General features: G+C 43.2%; 1 protein-coding gene across 2 annotated transcripts in view; it reads left to right on the plus strand.

Moving 5' to 3' along the window:
- Positions 1 to 20464, plus strand: part of bahd1 (bromo adjacent homology domain containing 1) — a 29735-nt gene that overhangs the window by 1365 nt on the left and 7906 nt on the right. Inside the window, exons 1-2 of one of the 2 annotated variants that reach the window (XM_076748620.1) lie at positions 10535 to 10834; positions 16350 to 18122. In XM_076748620.1, the coding sequence (XP_076604735.1) occupies positions 16475 to 18122 (1648 nt within the window). In that variant the 5' untranslated portion in view covers positions 10535 to 10834; positions 16350 to 16474. Of the gene's footprint in view, positions 1 to 10534; positions 10835 to 16349; positions 18123 to 20464 lie in introns of those variants that run through there. The other variant, XM_076748619.1, reaches the window with a different exon arrangement.

Below are 20464 nucleotides of genomic sequence, written 5' to 3' on the forward strand. Positions count from 1 at the left end.
GCAGCTCGTCAGTTTGGGCCCTCTGATGGGCCGAGGAGATGCATGATGTGGGCTAACCGCTATTCTGGAAAATGTTCATGTTATAAAAGTGTGTTTCTGATAGAGGCTTTATGATTGTAGCTTCAGTAGTGTTGTTGTTTTCCTTGCAGAGTGTTAGTTGTAGAAAGAGAACAAAGGTTCATGCCGTCCCACAGTGGAGGAAAGATAGAAGAAGTGTATGTATTTCAGAAAGTCAGTTAGTGTGTTTTCCCCCCTTTGAAGTTTGCTGTCCTGCAACTATAAAGCTTCTGACTGAGCTGGAAGAATCCTTTTCAAACCACACCGCTGTGTTTTCACTCTGTTGTATTTGGACTTTCACCTGAAGCGTCTGAGTGCTTTTTCCACCCCTGTGTAGTTTTACATTTTTGATTTAATCAAGGAACTAAGCATGGGATTAATAGCTGATTAAAATAACTGAGTTCGATTAAAAAAAAAAAAAAAAGATGCTGATATGCGAAAAGCTGATCATCTCTTGCTGTTAAAGCCTGCTGTAAAGTCCAGGCTCTGACATGACACCGGGGTTATAATGCACGACACACAAGTTGCCTAGTGAGTTCTTCGGTATAATGGTGTGTGTAAAGCCTCTTGTGGACAGAAAAGCCTGACAATAGGGCTTCAGTTCTGGAGGTCGTGGTAGATTTGTGTCTAGTCAGTTCTCCAGAGCCTACTTTGACAGGCCTGTCATAGCAGCATGTTGAATAGAGGTGCAGTGCCCACACGTGAGCCATAAAGCTGGATATCAATCATGGACATAATCCCATTATTTCTGAAGAAGTGTCCTGTTGTGGCCATACAGAGAGGAGGAGGAGGAGGAGGAGGAGAAGGAGGAGGGGAACGTGCCTCCTGTCACCCAAACACACTGTCCTCCCTCCTGTCCCAAAGGAGACAAATACTTCCTGCTCAGATAGAGGCCGCATGTGCTCAGCAGATAGAAAGGTGTGAGCGGCGTAACTGAACAGACAGCATGTCGTTCAGATGGCGAACATGTAATTATTCTTCCTGTTACTGTGTGCTTCATTTAGCAAATCAAATGCATAAAATATTTGGGTTATTAATGGAAAATAGTTGCTTAAATTGAAAACAACATCCCACCCAGGATGAATGACTTCATTGTACATGAAGCTGCATTGGAAAAGTACACTGGCACGTCCCATTTTTCCAAAACACTTGTCATAGTCACACTGTTGTTCCCCTCACAGTGATGTTAAATATTATCTAACAGGAACGCTCACAGCTCATTGGGCTTTTGATGCCATTCAGTACAAGCCATCTCTGCTCTTTCTTTTTTTTTTTTTTAAACAAAATTGCTTTTTAACCTGTTGCTGTCAGTTGCTAATTCCTCACTCAGCTGAGTAAATCGCTTGATTTGTGCAGGATTTGCACGGCCATGTGCAGAGCTGCTGGGCTGGAAATCACTGGGAAACCTGTGTGTTTTAAAAGCAGAGAATCTCAAATGTCTGTGCTGAGAAGAAATAAGTTACAGCTTGATGAAGAGTCGAAGTTGTAGGTTGTGTGTTCAGTCCGCTTGCTAACCACATTCTGAAGGATAATTCAGGTTTATTACAATTTGGGTCTTACTTTTGTAATTACAGCCATCCTTCCTATCGGTAATAATAAGATTCTACTCACTAAGATATTTGCTGAGATTGTGGCTGGATTAAGCTGTGAGGGGGCCCAGAGGCAAAATTGAACTGCGGGGCTGCTAATAAACCCCCCATTCTCCCCACATTCATTCAGGAATATGCAACATACAAGCAAAAACTGGAACCGGAGTGTCCACTATTCTATGATATGCAAATCTGCAAGTGCAACCACTCAGTGTGTCTGGATATGTTTCCAAAACTGTTAGAATTATGTCAGAATATGGTCGTGCTTATTGGAAATATTTCACACACTTAACAACAAACCAGAAAACACTTCATTATCACGTACATATGTACAAACATCCCATGCTTAAACTGAAATAACACCATGAACGGAGCAGCTTGTCATCAAAAACAAGGAAGAAGTAGTACATGTTTCTGTAATCCTGCTGACAAACAGGAAACGCACACTAAAAACATAACCTGCTTGGCAGATGTGATAACAAAGTCAAGTGTGTAATTTCCACTGGAGATTGAAAATTCTCTTTTGCAGTTATTTGATTTTCTTACTGACCATCATCCTCTTACTATCCAGCTCCCATGATCCAGATGAGAGAAGAGAGGAGTTGATAAAAATATAGATATGCTTCTTTGAGTAGCTTTCAATTATTCATTTACACTGAGAGCAATATGTTTAATGAGCAGCAGCAAGCTGTGGACTTCTTTTGCCCCGGGTTGTGCCTCTCAGGCTACACACAGGACGCCCTCCCTTGTTGGTGGAGGTTGTTGGGGTTTTAAACAGCAGCCCAAGGCTACGCCCATGCTAACATGTTTTCATTTTAAAACTGTCTTTTGAAAGGAAAATGATCTCTGTCCACATGAGCGTTTTAGCACCATTGAGAAATAATCTCCGTCCGTACCAACATGATTTAAAACGCATAAATTGTCACAATTCAGTCGAATAATTGCTTTCCTCTTGTGCATGTAGGCAGTAGTAGCACTATAAAATGCAGAGTTTTACTCCACAGAAGCTGCTGGCATAGACAACAAGGTCAGCGATGCCTATAATCTGTGATCCGTCTGCAGTTAACCTCTGATAGTCAAGGCTAATGTTGATGGTGTTTGTTTTGCCACGCGAGCGGCTGCATCCTTTCCAAAGGTCTCCATTTCTGCCTGTCTGCGCCATCCTGCAGTCATCAAAGTAAAAAGGTGTCAGCAGCGTTTTCAAAAAACTTTGTTTGAAGGGTTTGAAAAGGCCAGAGACGCGAGGCACAAACATAGCGAAGGTTATTGTTCTGGATCGTACAAAGGGCTAAAAAAAAGTTCTGTTAATGTTTTTATCTGCAGTTAATGTTTTTCTAACTGATTTATTTTTTACTTGTAACTCACCTGACTTCAGAAAGCAAAACTACACCCTTCAATTTAAGTCTTAAAACACATAGTGAGGACCTCTAAAGCCCACCTTAAGGCCCTTCTCATGTCATTTATTGTGTTGTAATAATGCATTTTTCTATAAATTTGTAAATTAAATTAGCCTAAGCCAATTGAACCCTGGAGCTTTAGCCCCTAAGCTTAAAACCTTGGAGAGTTCTGGACCCGCAGGACAGTCGTCTGATATTCCTTACAGGTAATCCAGCTCAGATTTGGGAAAAAGGGGTCTAACAGGGCCACGGTGAGACAATAAACCCAGTGTTTAGTCAGTCTTATTTTGAAAGAGAAAACTGAAGCGAGCAGCGACCTGACGACCTGCTGTAAACACACATTACAGTTCACAGACAGACTTCCGGGTTCAACTTTGACCTGCTGTATTTACTAAGTTGTGCGTGCAAACAGATTTCCTGCAATTTGAGGTTATTACCATCATTTTGTTTTCCCTCATTTTTCGGTTTGAAATCCAAATAACATGTTTAGATAATCTAACTCAACTGTTGGCCTCGTGACCATCTGTCTGATTATCTGACTTTGTTGTGTTTTCCCAGATTTCAGCTACTTTTCAGTTACTTTGCTGAGTACAATCCCACCCAAAACTAAGGCTTAACAATTAAATGCAATATTATCTAAATGACACAATGGTAAAATACAATATCCACATCACAGGAGCTGCAATTCTTTGGTGCAAATCCCAACAAAAAAAAATTTCAATAAAATGCGAAAAATTAGCATTCCCACTAAAATCATGACTCATTGCAATATCCCTCAAAATAATCGCAGTATGATCATTCAGCCTGAAATCGTGAAAATTTACAGAATTTATACTTGTATATTTTCTAATGTGTATAATGAGTTTTGCAGTATTTCCCCGGTTTGAATCTTGAGTGTCTCAGGATTAGTGAAGCTGTGCCGTAGCCTGTTCTCCTCTAAAAGCCATTAGCCAGCCCCTCTCACTCTCTCTTTCCCTGACTCACCCTGGCACAGTGCCCGAGACACAGCTGTGAAAATTACAGGTCTGTTTCATGGAAACATGGGAGCAGAGGAGGCGGGGCTGGTGGGGAAGGAAGCGGAGAGAGAGCAGAGACCCGCAGCCCAGCGTCAGCTGTTGGCCAGCCCACAGCTGCAGTGGATGTGGGGCTTTCAGAGCCGGGGTCTCGCTCACTTCTCACACACACTGGGATTGTTTACATGGGGTGGGGGTGTGTATGTGTGTGAGGGGGGACATTAAGCCCTGTTTGGCTGAGGCCGAACAGAACAGAAGCCCTCACTGTGACTGACAAACGTCAGGCTCCTTCAGTGAAAAGCACATGGCACCGAGCGTCCTTCAGTTTGGCAGATGCTAAAAGCATGACTGAGGCCCTGGCAGGTGGGCAGGCGGGCGGCTGCCCCCTCCTCGCTCCCTCCTCAGCTGGGTTGAAAATCCAGCGACAGGCCTCCTCTATCAGAGAGTCATTGTTCATGATGATGATGACAATCTCTCTCTGTCTCCATTCTCTGTGCTATCTCAATCCATCACTCTCTTGTCTTTTGACCCCCTCCTCCCTCCCCACCCTCTGTCGCTGTCTCTCACACATTCTCCTAATTTCTCCTCTCCCTTGTTCTAGTCTGCTCTCTCAGGAAGTCTCTGTCAGACGTCTGTATCTCTGAGGAGCTGTCAAGCAAAGAAAAGCAGGAAAAATTGCCCCACTGATTTCTACCAAGTTTGACTTTTCTCCTGCTCGATGAGATGTGAGGCGTGAGACTCCCTCTCCACTTTCCCATCTCCTCTCTGGCGCTTTGCTTCGACCTTGTTTGAATTCAGTCTTCATCGCTATCTCCTGCCCTATCTTCCTCTCTTCTCTTTTTTTTCCTCTTCCCTCTCTTTGCCAGTCAGGCTGTCTGGCATCTTGGCCTGTCTCTTTGAAGAGGAACAGTAGAAGCAGATAATTACACTTCCTGTCCTGTATCTGCTCTGTACTGCTGAACTGTCATCTCTACATCTGAAGGCTACACGCTGAAGCTGAGAAATAACAGCTTACTACCTGTTCCGTCATGCCGCAAACGTATGCTTTCCTGCTTGTTTTTCTCACATATTCAGTAGTGAAGCTGTGTTTTGATTCAGCTTAAACATTATTCTGCACCTTGACTCCTCATTATGCTCCATCATGTTTCATTTCTACCTATCTTATTTTCCTGAAATGATCAGTTTCAGTCTTTATTTTTCATAAAACAGTGTCTGAGCCCACACAAACGATATCTTGTGTGAACAAGTTGTTATCACACAAACAAACCAGTCATGTATCACATTGTTACTACCAGCCAGGCGTGACACAAATACTTCTCTTTCACACACACACAGGCACGCACACACACACACACACACACACTCTTTAGAAAACCTTATTTAGCATAACAAAGTGTTCAGCCAGTACGACCATGACTGGTTGCTGAAGTGGTTAGAGGGGATAAGGCCTCCTGAATGACTTTGCTTTATTATGTGTGTACTGAATGAATCATCACACTGAAAACGTATTTCCCTTTAATGTCAGAAGATGGCCGTACTTCCTTTCCTCCTGTATTGCCCTGGCTGTTCATTTTCAACAGGTGTGATGCTGCTCAGCTATTTGCTATGACTAAATAGAGCACATTCACAGGTGGTTTAGGGATTGGATGTTCATTACACTTTTGGTGAACTGACACGTGGTTGCAGTGTGTGACCACAATCACGCCACCTAGGAGGGGAGTTAACCGCTCGAGCTCCACTGACCGGCTCAAAAACTGTGCAGCCAAATATTGTTCACAGAGACAGACTGACAAACTGACCATCGCTGTCACATCAGCCACTTTTAAAGCAAACATGACAGCAAGGACACCCTGTCACTGAAGGGTTATATGAGAGCCGAACTCCAAGAAGACACGTACAAACTAGCTTTGAGTAGCAAAAAAGCATTTTTCGCACTTTAACCAGCCAACCTGGTCTCATTCCCAGAGCGTCGCTTTCCCCTCGCGACAAAGAACAAAGTGCTCTTCAGTGTCTGTATGAGTGTCTGTATAAACCCATCAGCATCAATATTAGACGCATTTTAAGTTGATCCGATGCACTTGCCTGAGTACTGGATGATGGTGGCGTGACAACCACCAGTGGTTCGAGCTGTGTTTCTTGTGACTGTGCCGGGTATTTTTAATGAGACATCAGCACATTTTACAGCCATGTTTGTGACAAAAAAAACGGGTAGTTTTAATGAGGCGTCAGGACATTTTCCAGCCATGTTTGTGGCTACACCCTGGGTATTTTAAGCAAAAACATGATCTTTTCCGAACCCTAATCATGTAGTTTTTGTGCGTGAACCTAACCGGACCTTAACCACAACGTTATCACAACATTAAATTAAAAATTTAAACGTAAAGTTTGAATGTAAAGAAACATAAAGTTTCACCATATCTGTGGTTAGTAGAAACCTACAGTGCCAGCATTTACTATGGCGATTACAGTGTTGTTGAAAAAAATCACCTGTATTAACACATGAACAAGATTTTGAGAAGAAAAGAAATAAATGTGTAGTTTTTCTTCCTGTGTGTTAAAGATGATAAGTGCAACTGAACAGGGACAGCTGTGGCACTTACAGGATAATCATAAATGCAAAAATTTAGTGCAACAGTTACACTAAGAGCCATAAAGTCAATGAGCTGACTCAGTAATATCTAGCTTAGATCTGCTAACGTTAGCCACCATATGCCTCTGCCCACACCAGGCCAGGTAAAGCTGTAGCAGCACATTGTACTTCTTATGAATTCAACAAAACGTATTATTTCAAAACTTACATAGTAATAGTATACATGCTTTAATCCAATCTAAATAGATTAAACGTCTCTTTTAGAGAACAAAACCATATTTGAGATATTCTGGTAAACTTTTTGTTGACAGTGCGCTGACGCTCTGGCAGCGTGAGGCGGCTCGTCTGAAGCAGAACCTGAGCTGTGACTCTCAGGCAGCGGAGAAAGAGATCAATAAAGAATTACAGTGTTATTTCACATCCCCAGCGCTGTCTCTCCACCTTCAGGAGGAGAAATTCATCATCTTCAGTAAATATCTCCTGAGATGAGACTTTCTGGGGCAAGATCTCGTTGAATGGGGGTACAAGGCCAGATGTAGATCAGTTTGGGGATGTCGGAGGTGAAAATGGTCTGGAACTGAGCACAAAGGACCAGAAGACTCTTAAGAAATGCTGGAGTTTCAAATCATGTTACGCGTCTCGCTCAAGGACAGCAAGGCGTCTCACTGCGCGTTACATGACCTCTGATCAGAGCAGCCAGTCCTGACAATTAGCTAAATCAAAGAGGATTCAGACGCTCGTCATTATCCTGAACTACTTGATCCGTGTCAAGATGCCTGTGGGATGTTATTTTAAGAGCCCCTCTGCTCGCGAAGGAGACGTCAGATTCAAATATATATCTGTGATCTGACGAAGTTTTTATCTTCCTGAACACGTGATGATATTTCAGCCACCTAAGCTCAGTGTTACTTCCCACATATTTTGCCTCCCACAGTGTAGATGCTTGGTAGGTATTGATGATTTATTTACACCTGTCTTTATTGGGTAATTGCTGGATTGAAGGTCTTTTTTTGGAAAATGAGCCCAGAACTAGATAAAATATTTATTTAATACTAGTTGGCAAGTTGATTGATTTTTAAGCACTCACACTGTTGTTAATAGGAATCTATTGAAAGCCATCCATGTTCTGCCAAAGGGAGACACCTTTAAGCCAGTCTTTGAAGCAGCTGTAATCAGTATTTTTATGGTAACAGTGGATCAAATGAATGTGTTTGGACTTGCTCGTAGTGATGAACCTCCAGATAATTATCCCCTGACTCTGCAGTTCCTTTCAGCTTTATGGAGCTTCAGTATCCTTCACCTCATTATTTTGGTTTTCTGGGCACAACTTTACTGCTCTGGTTCACTCTTTAGCATCATTTTTGTCTGCAGCAGGTAGCTGTTCCTGCCCACCATCAAGCATCACAGACGGTGTTAGCGGTTAGATAAGTGGTGAATATAGTGGAGCGTTTAGCAGCTGAGGAGCCAGACGACGAGATGCTCTGGCAACACTGTTTTTGGGGACTTTCATGTCGTTAAAACACTTTGAAAATACTTCCCTCAGGAGCTGGTGGAGACCAAAAACAGAGTTAAAAGACTTGCATTCATCAGGAAACGTGACTGCACATGAATGCTGTTGTTGCAGTGTGTTTGCTGGGTGTGTAAAGAAGCAGACAGGTGGTGACATTGTGTCCTTGTTGAGTTTACAGCTCGTTTCTGCAGAAATCTTTCCTTCAAACCTGCAGTTCTTGGTGTTTTGTCGTGAGTTTGTGTTGTGATTTGACTCAAAACGAACAGGCTAAAATGTTCAGAGTTCAGTTAGTTTTTTGAGATTTTAATTAGCCTGTGCTTCTCAGCCATCTTTTACCATAGAAGCCTGCTTTCTGTCTGTACTGTCACCACCAGGAGGGAGCGAGTGAGTGAGTGCTTCCTGCATGTAGGAAGCATTTAGTGGTCGTGGTCGGTGTCCTGCCTCTGTCTTCAGTGTGTTTATTGCAGTGCAGGTCAGCTCTCAGCAGTCTATATTCCCTCAGCTTCCCCCAGTGCTCACGCCTCATTAACTCAACACACTCAGCTTGTTTACAGCTGTTAATTACACACTGCAAGGCTGATATTGATGAGGACAATCAGCATTTATCCCAATTAAGCTTCATTTTGACTACATGCTAACTTGATAACACAGTAGCTTTTGGATCAGTTAGCGGTCATGAGACGGTTTGGTGCAGATATTAAAGTTTCTCCTGTAAGTGAGCGTCCTGCTGCGTGCGTCCAGCGGCTCAGCGGTCGTCATTGACAGAGTGTGTTTTAGTGTGTATCGTGCTCTAATAGGCCGATGTTATCTGTGTTTCCTCAAGAAGTGGGGTAATGAATGATGAGCAGCAGCGTGTTATCACTCATCATCATTATTAGATTCCATGTATCATTAAGAGCAGAGGATGCGGTAAATGAGCCTAATTAAGAGGGATACCTGTTTCTATTTTCTGCTGCCATTAATCTGACAGAAGAACGGATGTTACGGACGCTCAGAGTTGGCAGTGCTCTATGGAGTTTACAATGATCTTATGTTGTGTGATTATCGTATTTTATAGTGTTAATTCTTAGGATTCAGCTTTCATTATTAATTCCCCTGCTCGTTATTTTCTGGATTCGTCAATAAGTCATCTTGTCCGATGTCCATCATAACCTCACAGAGCCCACCGAGGCGTCGTCAGATGTCTTATTCGTCAAACTAACAGACAAGAGCCCAAAGATATCCAGTTTAACAGGGCAGAGGAGAGGAAAAAAGGGTTTTTCTCACACATCCCTCACATTTGAGATACTGGAACTATAGTATCATTTTTGGCCTTTTGTGCTTAAAAGAATACATAAAAAATTAATTATCAATATTGATACCAGTTCCTGCAGATTGAGCAGCTATTTCAGCTGCATGCTTGATAATGTTTGTGACTGTTTACGGCACATATAGAGACTTAAGCATTTCCATATTTAATAAATAAAGTGAATTTCGTTGTGTCTTACTGTGATGTTCCTGCAGGATGTAAAGTTATCTACAAGTGATCTTATAGCAGTATTTTAATATCTGACTGTATTTGTGTCGGATCCATAGTTTTCTTGTGTTTGACAGTTACATTCAGGTGTCTGTGTATTATCAGCGCACACTACATTAGTATTATAGGTTACTGATTATTTTCCTTAATCTAGGCTGTCCTTAATTGCCTTATTAAGAGAAGAGTATACAGTAAATGAGCCTAATTAAGCGGGATATATGCTTTTTATTTCGCGCTGTCATTAATGTGACAGAGTCACTTGGATACTCCTGCAGGGCTTTATGTGATGGATGTAACACTCATCAGGGGGATGATAGTGAGCTTAGTGATGTTTATGTTGCTGGTGTGTGGGAGCATAGCATGAGTTCACAGGCCACTGGTCTGCAGTTGTTCTGTAATATAATCAGATATTATAGTTTTCACTTCTCTAGTTTGGGCTTTTTAAACATCCAGTGGTGTAAACTCACCACTGAGCTCAGCCATGTTGTAATAGTCCTGTAGGACCTATTTTTCCTGTAGTTAATAGTCAGCTGTCCGCGCATCATTAGGCTACTAGAACTTATTAGTACTGAGAATTACTTTCCGCTCGTTTTCCTCATGTTTTAAGCTTTTAGTGGCAAATCGGGAAATAATTATCTCCTCCGCTCTTTCTCGGAAGACCACTTCTTGCTGACCTTATTGTTTTAAAGTAGTGATCTCGGATATGGTGAAGTTTGTTGATTTGCAGTGGGATGTTTTTGTTGTGGACTGGCTTAAAATAGAGCTTTGCATTCCCGTGATGAAATGATACCGCAGGAAAGAAATAAACGTCTTACACAAGAGATTTAAAGAAAAAAAAAAAAAAAAAAGCCTGTGAAGTGCGGGGTTAAAAAGCCCGCTGATGATTTAGTCCCTGCAGGAATAGAGCACCGTGATCACGGAGGGATGTCCCGGTGCAACGGCGAATGAATGCAGGCAGCGCATGAATATTATCTCCAGCATGCCACTTCGGAAGTAGGTCACCGCTCACCGATTTGTTCACCATGTCTCCAGCTACTGTGGGCTGCTCGGTCCGCGGATCGCTCACAGCCCCACCGAGTAGAAACTGACCACCAGCGACAGGACGGACGGGATTTTTTGGATTTTTCCAGGGGGGAGCTTCGTATCCGACGGGACGCACAAGGTAATGATGAATCGCGGCTGTAATTCCCGTCACAGTTGGGAGATGGTCGGATCGGTGGGTAGCCTGCTCCTAACAACTCGGCTGTAACACGAGCTCCTCTTTTTATTGATATTAACTAGCAGCTCCGCTCCAAACCCCGCGATCGATCGAGGATGTGCCGATGTTTTACGCTCGTTTCCCCCCGCTGAGGAGCTTTTTTCACTTCTCCTATCACAGCCCGCACTCCTGCTACGGCATGCTGTCAGATTAACACCGTCCACCACCATGGCCAACTACAAGCTCCAGTAGGCGAGTCTGCTTTCGCACAGCCTGCTTACAAAACACGCGCAGCGCTCAGTGTCTTTTTTTTTTTTCTGCTTCATGTAATCCTGATCCGTGAGTGGATGTGGGTGTGTTTGTCACTGCTGGTGTCTGAACCTGCACGGAGGTGAAGGGTGGTGGTGGTGGTGGTGGTGGAGGATGGTTAGTGTTGGTGGTGGAGGAGGACTGCTCAGCTGCTGATTAGCTCCAGGAAAAGTGGACTTGGTGATATATCTGAAGCCACACACACACACACGCACAAACACACACACACACACACAGCAGCTTAGATCCTGAGAGCTGGTGCCTCCGGGCTTTTCCTCTCATGATGACAGCTCTACACCATGTCCTTCTTCTGAGCGAGGGTGTGTGACAGCCAGCACAGTCACCTCCTCCTCCTCCTCCTCTGTACCTCCTCTGTATGTACAGATGAAACTACGCTCAGTTAATATGCCATCAGGAGCAGAGAGAGGGTGAAATCCACGATGCAAAATTATTATTAAGTGGGTTTTATGTGTCAATTATGCTCCACTTACTCTGAATTGCATAGCGCTTAAGGACGGGTTCTTTAATTCTCTGCAATTTCCAGCAGCAGAAATGTATGTCTTCCCATTTGATCTTCTGAATCAGGGGTTCCCATCCTGAGCATCACGGGATAATTAAAAGGGATTAGAGGGAAAAGCGTATATCTGTTACACAAAATGATCGTTATTATCCTGACTTTCCTCTTTTCCTTGAAAGACAAGAATCTGGGGGGTCAGGAGACCATCCAGGAAACATTTCTCATACACTCGGGTTGTTTTCGTGCGTCTGTTTCTGGTGGTTTCTTGAAAAGTTCTGGATATTTTCAGGCCCACCAACATCATCTGTGATGTAGCTGAACCGACTCCTCTGAGTGATTCAGATTGCCTCGACTGAAATACGCTCGTGTTCAAAGAAGATTAAATTAAAGTAAGAAGTGGTCCCATTTGCTGTATATATAGCCTGGACAAGGCAAACTCATCTCCACCATGGTTTTCTTTTCTTTTTGATAAAATCGTTGTCCATAGTGATCTATAACAAAATAATTCTACATAGACTATAAAAACTATTGTTAAACTTTAAAAAAAACAGTCAATTAAGTCAATAATTTCTTATTTTCTTTCGTGATATGCAGATATGCAATATGTACATTGACGTTGTTCAGTGTCAAGTCTCTATTTGATCATGAGACGAGACGAGAGGTGTGTGCTTTATAACAAGTAACTAGTGTGCACGAAGGCCCGTCATAACAACCTTACACCTCTAAAAACCCTTCAAATGAACCAGTCCTTGATGGAAAAATCACTCTTTATTTAACCTGCTCACAACTGGTGTACCTGCGGCGCTCGTAGCCTGTGATGAGGGGATCGCAAATTGACACAGACGAGCCAAAAAGGTTAAGAAACAGTGATCTAAAAGACTGCATTCAGCCTTTTTGACCCCTTAAAACAAAGCAATGCTTTCTTGTGGCCCCAGTGAGTGTTGAGCAGTTAAGAATAAAGAGGTGTTCCCCTCTCACAGTGTTTTTAAAAGGCCTGAAAGGATGAAACTGTCCAGTATTTGATGATGTTTCTGATTCGGTCTTGTCTTGTTCATCATCTGATGTTCATTTCTTTGACCCATGGCTTCACTAAATGACAGAGCTGAGCTTCAGAGATGTCCCTCTGGATCGTCTCTTTAACACACCTGTAGGTGTTCTTTACTTTTTTGAAAAAAGAGTGAAGAAATGTAGAAAAATCCCCCTTTTTAAGTTTGAACTCATGTTCCCAAAAGCAATGAGAGGAAAGGACGTGTTCGACCAGTAATCAGTGGTTCATTTATACGTTTTTAAACTTGAAGGCAAAGTCATCCACAATCCTCACATAACAGAGGCAACATTTTATTTGATTTATAAGCAAGAAATGGCTCTAAAATGGAGGAACTGTAGAGGTGTAGAGATATGTAAGACAATTGCCAACCAGGATTTTCAAAGTTTATATTTATTCGAAAACAAAATGTCCTGAGACAAATGTTGTGTGTGCATGTGTGTGGGTGCGTGCAGCTTGCTGCTGTGCACAGGGCTGAGTGTGCAAAGTGCCTCTAACATGGCAACCTGTTTGAAGTTCCTTAACAGCACGAGAAAACAAGGAAATATAAGAGCACAGCATTAATTTTCATCTAAAAATCTATGATTTCATTGGTTGCGGTCAGTGTGGTGAAGGTCTAGAGGGGAAAAATAACGATCTCCTTCAGTGAGCTCCTGTTCTTCCATTGTGCATGCTTGTCTTATTCAAAGAGGCAACTTGATTTGATATCCTCAGACAGAAACTCAACGTGAGGCTCCTTCTGTCCTCTTGTTATCTGGAAATTAAATTTCTCTCTCATGGATTGCATTTCACGGTTCACCGAGTCATTTGGCAGTAAGGGCAGACTGAGCTATGAGATGGTTTGAAAATGTCCAGCCAGATAGTCGTGTCCTCTCCAGAATCAAAGTGGGTTTGCGTTTGTGGTACGACTGAAGCCTGAGTGTGTTTTCAATCATTTTAAGATGACATAAAATGCTGCAACAGATCACAGATTACAAGAGTCCAAAGGTATGTTCAGGTTTTAGTGGAGAGGATCTGAGGCAGATTTGAACATTTGTAGTGACAGGCAGAAAAAACGCTTGAGAAAAAGAATAAAACTCATCATCTGTCTGCACACTGTCAAGAGCTACACGCGGTCCTGGTTTCCAACCTTTCATTAGATGTTACATGATATAGCAATTCTTCTTCTTCTTAAAAAAAAGGATAGCCGATTTGTTGCACACTTGGTGATGAGATGAAGTCGTGGAAATACTGGAGTGCATAGATAAGCTGTTGATTCAATTAATCTGTTATTATTATGCTGCGCAGAAACAGTTTTAGCAGAATTTGCATGCATTTTTGAGTCATAGCCCGTCATCATTCTCTTTCTGAAGCATGTTGCTCGACTGCCAATGTCATGCTGTGGAGATAAAACAGGAAATGATGTGTTGGCAAATAGAAATCAGCTGTATTTTATGTATTCTCAGCAAAAGAAAAGTTGCGGTACAAAAGATTTTAAGCATTCACACACACACGCGCACATAAACTCCCCTTGATAGCTCCTCCAGAGTCATTTAAAGCTTTGCTGCAGCTGTAAGTGGCTCACGTTAAAATCAGAACAGCAGGCACACAAATGACATTTAAGCTCGATGTGATGCACTTTGATTCAGAGAGTGAAAACATTAGTATGGGCATAAACATCATTTACAATGGACATATGAGAGCGTCTCACATTACAGCCACTCCACTCTGTTATTGTCCATGCTGGAGTTACTGCAGGGAGTCATTTTGCCCTGATGTGGGATTGTTTTTTTGTTTTTTTTAAAATGGCCCCGAAAATTTGACCTAATGAGTCCATAACTCTTGCAGATCATCATAATATTTTCAGCTGATGCATTTTCGTTTCATGAGGTAACATCTCTGCACCTTTAGATCACAGAAAACTTCTTCTCTCATATCAGCTCGTGTGTGTGCTACTTTTCTCTCTTTAATATCACTGTGAACCTCGCATCTTTGGATTGTGGAGCAACTTTGGCTCTAAGAAATTGTCAGAAGCATTTTTACTGTTTTCTGACATTTTATATACAACAATCTGCAGATTAATCAACACTGACAATGTTAACTCCATCTCTGTTTTTAACATTTCCTACAGCACACTGAAGGCAGCAGATCATTTCATAGACACAGCACAAAGCATTTACATGTGTAGAACAGTACACATACAGCAGCTTGTTAAAAAATCAGCCTCCTGATTGTTTGTATATGAGTCAGATATTAATAGAAATAAGATTCAGTCTCGATCGTTCCCGAGAGAGTGTGTTATTGTGAAAGCTGAATGATTTTCTGGCTGAAGAGTCACTTAACATTAAAAAAAAGACCTGCGTTGACTTAGATCTTGGAGGTCAAGTGGCATAATTGTGTTTCAGGGCTGCAGCAAGGAGGATGATCCGCCTCTTTATGCGGCATGCACGAGTGTCATTGCATTAAGGTCACCGGCGGTTGAATCATCAGGAACTTGAAAGTTTTTTCTTGAAGTGAGGGGGGTTTTTTTGTGTCGAGAGAGCAGGGAGTCTCGTGAGCTGTGGAGGATCATAAGGCTGATCGTGCATCTTCTACTGTAAAGGTGCTGGAGATGCTTTGATGCTTTCTGCACCAGCTTGTTGACATGGAAACTGAAGACACTATTGTGTGACGAGTGTTTCTGCCACCAGTTTTGGTGAAATAAGGATCAGTTCATGAGTCATTTGATCATACTGTTGGTGTTTGTGTCTCCAAACGTTGGAGAATTATTCCTTTATTTCGTTGCTCCTTCCGTACCTTTCTTTCTTACCTCACAGTCATTTCAAAGAGGTCGCTAACCCTTTGACCTCATAGAAATTGAAACATGTAGTCTTTTTGAGGTGAAACAGTCTTTTCATGTTTAATCGAATCGCCTGTTCTTTGCTAAGCTATAGTACCAATTACAGAGATCAGCTACAGGCTGCAGCTATGGCTCAAATTAAATCTGTCTGCAATCATGAAATCCAGATCCAGATCACTTCTAAAAGCATCCATCATATCAAATATTGAACACATCACCTAAATGCCTCATCTGTCTCTGCTCTGTGTTCTGCATTTTAGCGGTGAGTGGGTGAATGCTTGTAATGTTGAGCTCCTGGTGGATTGTGTGAGTCATTAATGTGCTTCAACGTGGGTTCAAGGACCTTAAAATGGTCATTATTGATACAAAGGACAAAAAGGCAATTTCTTTCTTTTTTTTTTTTTTTTAGTATTAGTTGGCAGCAATCCTAAATCAAAACATGCGTCAGCTACAGCACAATTAATATATGATGATTTAAGTCTAAAAAGAACAAGAGGTCAAAGAAGTGCTTTTGGCTTCAGGCTTTAGCATAACATAATATGCTCTTTATCTCAGTTTCTCCTCCATCCTGTCTGTGCAGTGTGGTTTGCATGTTCGGGAGAAAGATTGCCTAAGTGGTCTTGTTCTCTGGGGACCTGGAAATTGACAGCAAACTAAGTAAAACCGGTTGTTAAATAATGCATCAGAAGATCCTGTCTGTTACATGAAATCACTCCCAGCTTCGACAAGAGTGACGTCTCTGTGTGGCTTCAGCTTTAAAGTGTAATGTCTGATCTGTGTCTCTCCACAGAGTGTATGGACCCAGGTGATGATCCATGATGATGCTCTCTGAAGGGTCTCTCTGAGCTGAAATTCACCATCGTAGGACCTGTGGATGAAGAGGAGGTGGTGGATCTGCTCGCGGACGCTGAGACCATGGTGAAAGCTCGGCGGAGCCAGCCTGTGAAATGCAGTAAGCCCCCAAAAGAGAAGGCAAGCAAGGAGAAAGGAGGTGGTGTGAAAAAAGGGAAAGAAAGAAAGAATGAGTTGAGAGGAAAGAAAAGGAAGGATAAGAAAGAGTCACATCGACATAGAAAGAAGACACTGGCGGTGGGTGATGGAGAAGCACTAGACTGTTGTGTCCTGCTCACCCGTCTAGAGGAGAAAGGAGTTGTGGGTAAAGAAAAGGATGCACCAAAAATGGGGAAACAAAAGAGCGTTAAAGTCAAAAAGAAGCTGCACTCCAGCTCCATTCAAAGACGGACCAAATCTGGACTTAAGAAAACTTCCACAGCCAATCAGCAAGCACTGGAACCAAAAATCAACCAATCGGACGCCTTATTCATGTTGCCCGCAGCAGTCTTTGAGCCCCGCAGGCGGAGAATTGCGTCTCTCAATGCTGAGGCTGTCAACAGCTTGCTGCTCTACAGAGACGATTCTCTCACGTCAAATCTGTCAAAGAAACGTCAGCCTTCTAATGAAGATCCAGCTAAAGATAGTCTCGCTAAAACTGAACATAGAGGTCATAAAACCAAAAAGGTTCCTCCGGGAGGTACAGTGGGCACAAAAGAAAGACCTAAAAAGCAGAAGCGATCAGCAGCGGAGGCTCAGAACATCGACTGGTTGACTTTGTTTGCACCAACGCCTCGGCGTCAGGCCGGCCTCACCGCTGCAACGCTGCTCAAACTCACCAGTGCTGTGTATGGAACCAAACGGCAAAAAAAGATGGAGTCCAAGCCGGGCAGTGGAAGTGAAGCAGCATCTACGACTCAGGATGAGAGTAGTGGTAAGGCAGTGTGTGGAGGAACAACACTGACCAAAAGAACAACACATCCCAAACATGAGGACCAACTAAAGCACAGAAAACAGGGTACAGAGGATCCGGTTCATTCCCAGCTGGGCTCTACCATCCAGGGATGCTGTAGTTTGTGTAAAAGTGAGGCTTTGGATCCAGAGTGGAAGGGAGCCACAGGAGGAGAGGAGTGTCTGAAACATGCGCTCCACTGTGGCTCTTCTCTGGGATTCTCCTTGAAAACAATCAAAGAGGAGCAGGTGGAGACCGAAGTGTCTTCCTGCTACTGCTGCTCCCAGGAGAGGTGTGTCGAGTACTGTCACAGACTGGCCCTCTTCCTGGAGGACAAGACCTTCAAGGAACCGGAGGACGGCTCGCTGTCCGAGGTGTTCCACCACCACCATCACCACCACCATCATCATCACCACCATCTTCAGTCCCCCCACTCTGTAGCCCACCCAGCAGCCATAACCATCAGCCCACACACGTACACCTGTTTCCCTGGCTACTACGTCCACTTCAGCCACCCGGACAACTCCCCCTCTCCCATACCCCCCCTCACTTTATGCCCAAGAAGCGGCAAGAGACCCAAGCTGCTCCCCAGCACCGGTCCGCAGCCCTCAGGGATTACCCATCCAGTGTACTGCTGCACCTCAGTGGAGGCGTGCTACGGAGAGCCCTGCAGGATCAACGGCTACTCTTCTTATACCAGTGTGATTCCAGCCATCACCAGAGGAGGGTGCTCCTTCAGCCAGACGGACTGCACCACGTGTAACCACGGCATCAAAAGAGGTGAGCGGACAGAAGATTGACGTTACGAGGTTGACTTTTTGTTGAAGAATTCAACAGGCCAGGTTGATGCACAGGTATCTGTCTTGATGGCACTTATGTAACGACGCTGATAACTTCCTCTAGTGCCTCAGATTTGAGGCAAATGGACGGGACAGTGTCCATCATCTGTTTGACTTTTGAATGGTCAAAGGATGTGTTTAGTGCAGAGTGAAGTGTGGCAGTGATGTAGTGAAGGTGAACTTTAATCTTAAACTTGAAAGCTGATCTTGGAAATATCAGTTGGACAAATAATTCGTGCTACAGGGTCCACTTGCTTGTTTTTTTTCTGGAGCTTCCAGCCACACCAACGTTTCACCCGTTTCATTATAGATATAATTTACCTGATGTAAGTTCCTTATAACATAAGGAAGCCTTATGAAGTGGGACGACCATGTCAATGATAAAAAGGAGCAGCGTTAGGTGTGTGTGTCAGCCCTTGAAAAATACAGCCGTGTGCAGATATTTTAGTAGAAAAAGATGTTTTTTATTGTAAAATAAAACTGTGAACAAACAGTTGTGAAGACCAGAAATCGTGGAGGGCTGATTAAAAGGTCACTCCAATGATTTAGTGCTGCTTCGTGACATTATCAGGGTTATTCTCTCAGACTTTAGAGAGCTCCCTGCAGAGCCACAAAAAAAAAAAAAACTATTTTCACAGGCTGAGCAGCACTCCCATGACAAGTAAACTGAACTTCATGTGTAAAATCATTGACCCCGCTAAGTAAGACAGATTTCCTAATAAGTTTAAATGTTAATCATTCATGGGCACACGATAGTTGTAAGGTTATTTTGTATGCAGCGTCCCCGCCACTAATCCGGCCGCCGAAGCAGCACAATGTGCTGAGAATAGCTATTATGTCAGGCATTTTTAATCTCCCATTTTGGAATGTCACTTGAGTGGGAAGTAACAAAAAAAAATCAGACAAAGGGCAAGACCCCTTTTGTCTAAGTTTGAATACAAGCTGCCGGACAGTGAATACAAGGCCTGTGCAGCTGAAACCTAATGAGCTGATTGTCTGAGCTCCAGTGTCAGCAGTTAGTTACTGTGTTCAAGTCAGTGATGTGAATCAGAACAGGAAACCTCTTTGTGATGTCTGCGGTGTAACACACAAGCAGCATGTGGACGTGAGCGTGCGTGTCTGCCTGAGTGTGTGGGTGTGTGTGTGTGTGTGTGTCCTAAAACACCTGAACGTGACCTCAAAACAACACTAATAACACATGGGCGCACACCAGCGTACTGCTGCACCTCAGCTGCACCTCGCTCTCTTTCTGTGGTCTCCAGCAGCCAAAACCAGGTCAGCCTACAAGAGCACCATCAACCTTCATCTCAGTGGAGATGCGTGGGTGTTAGGCCTTTAAACGGAAGACATTTTGATATGTCACAGTAGGAAGAGCACAGGTGTAAGTAATGAAATTAATGGTGGCTGAATTCTACTTAGCTGCTAATCCTGTTATTGTGTATGTTGGCCCACTGTCATGGCTTGTGAGGGCACTTGAATGGAAGAGCTCCATTGTTAACGTTATTAATAACACCTGTGCTTTTCCTGCCATGACAAGTCAAAATCCCTGAGGCTGCGGTCACACATGCGCGAAAGTAGTGCATGAGCAAATTTGCATCTTCACTTTGCCTGGAGTTCAACTTTGGTGAATTTTGATATGAATTTCGCCTCGACGGGTGAGGTTCATGGCCCGCCCACACAGGTGTTGCCACTTTTCTGCCCAATTAAACCTCTTCTCAGTCCTGAAAGGGCGTGTGCAGATCGCATCTCCCTCACTCTCCTGTTCATTTTATTGCACCTGTTGGGGCGAAGCAGCCTACAACTTATTGGTGCTGGACGTCATTGACCTCATGTCATTCTCAGGCTCCACCCAACACACACCCGAGCAGGCGGCTAATTAGCCACTGAAAACACCTCTGTGGGTGTGCGGCTGAAATAAGATCTCATGGTACAGTAATGTTTCTGTGCAGAGATGACTGAAGTATTCAGATCCTTTACTTAAAGTGACACTATGTAACAGCAGAAATGGCACATTGTTCCCTTTATCAGTCTACAGCCAGGAACCCGGCTTGGCCTGGTATGACCAGTAGCTTATGGTGCCTAATGTTAGATAGTGTTTGCATAATATTGACATTACAGTCAGTTCACTGACTTTACAACTCTGTTTTAAATTCAGTTAACATTCACCAGTATCATGTAAACAACAGTTTTGCACACAGTGTAGCAGTGTTAGAGGAAGTATTCAGAAGTATTCAGTAAAAGTATATGAAAATACTCCACTACAAGTAAAAGTCCTGCATTCAA

The sequence above is a fragment of the Chaetodon auriga genome, chromosome 14, assembly GCF_051107435.1.
Source record: "Chaetodon auriga isolate fChaAug3 chromosome 14, fChaAug3.hap1, whole genome shotgun sequence".
Classification (NCBI taxonomy): domain Eukaryota; kingdom Metazoa; phylum Chordata; class Actinopteri; order Chaetodontiformes; family Chaetodontidae; genus Chaetodon; species Chaetodon auriga.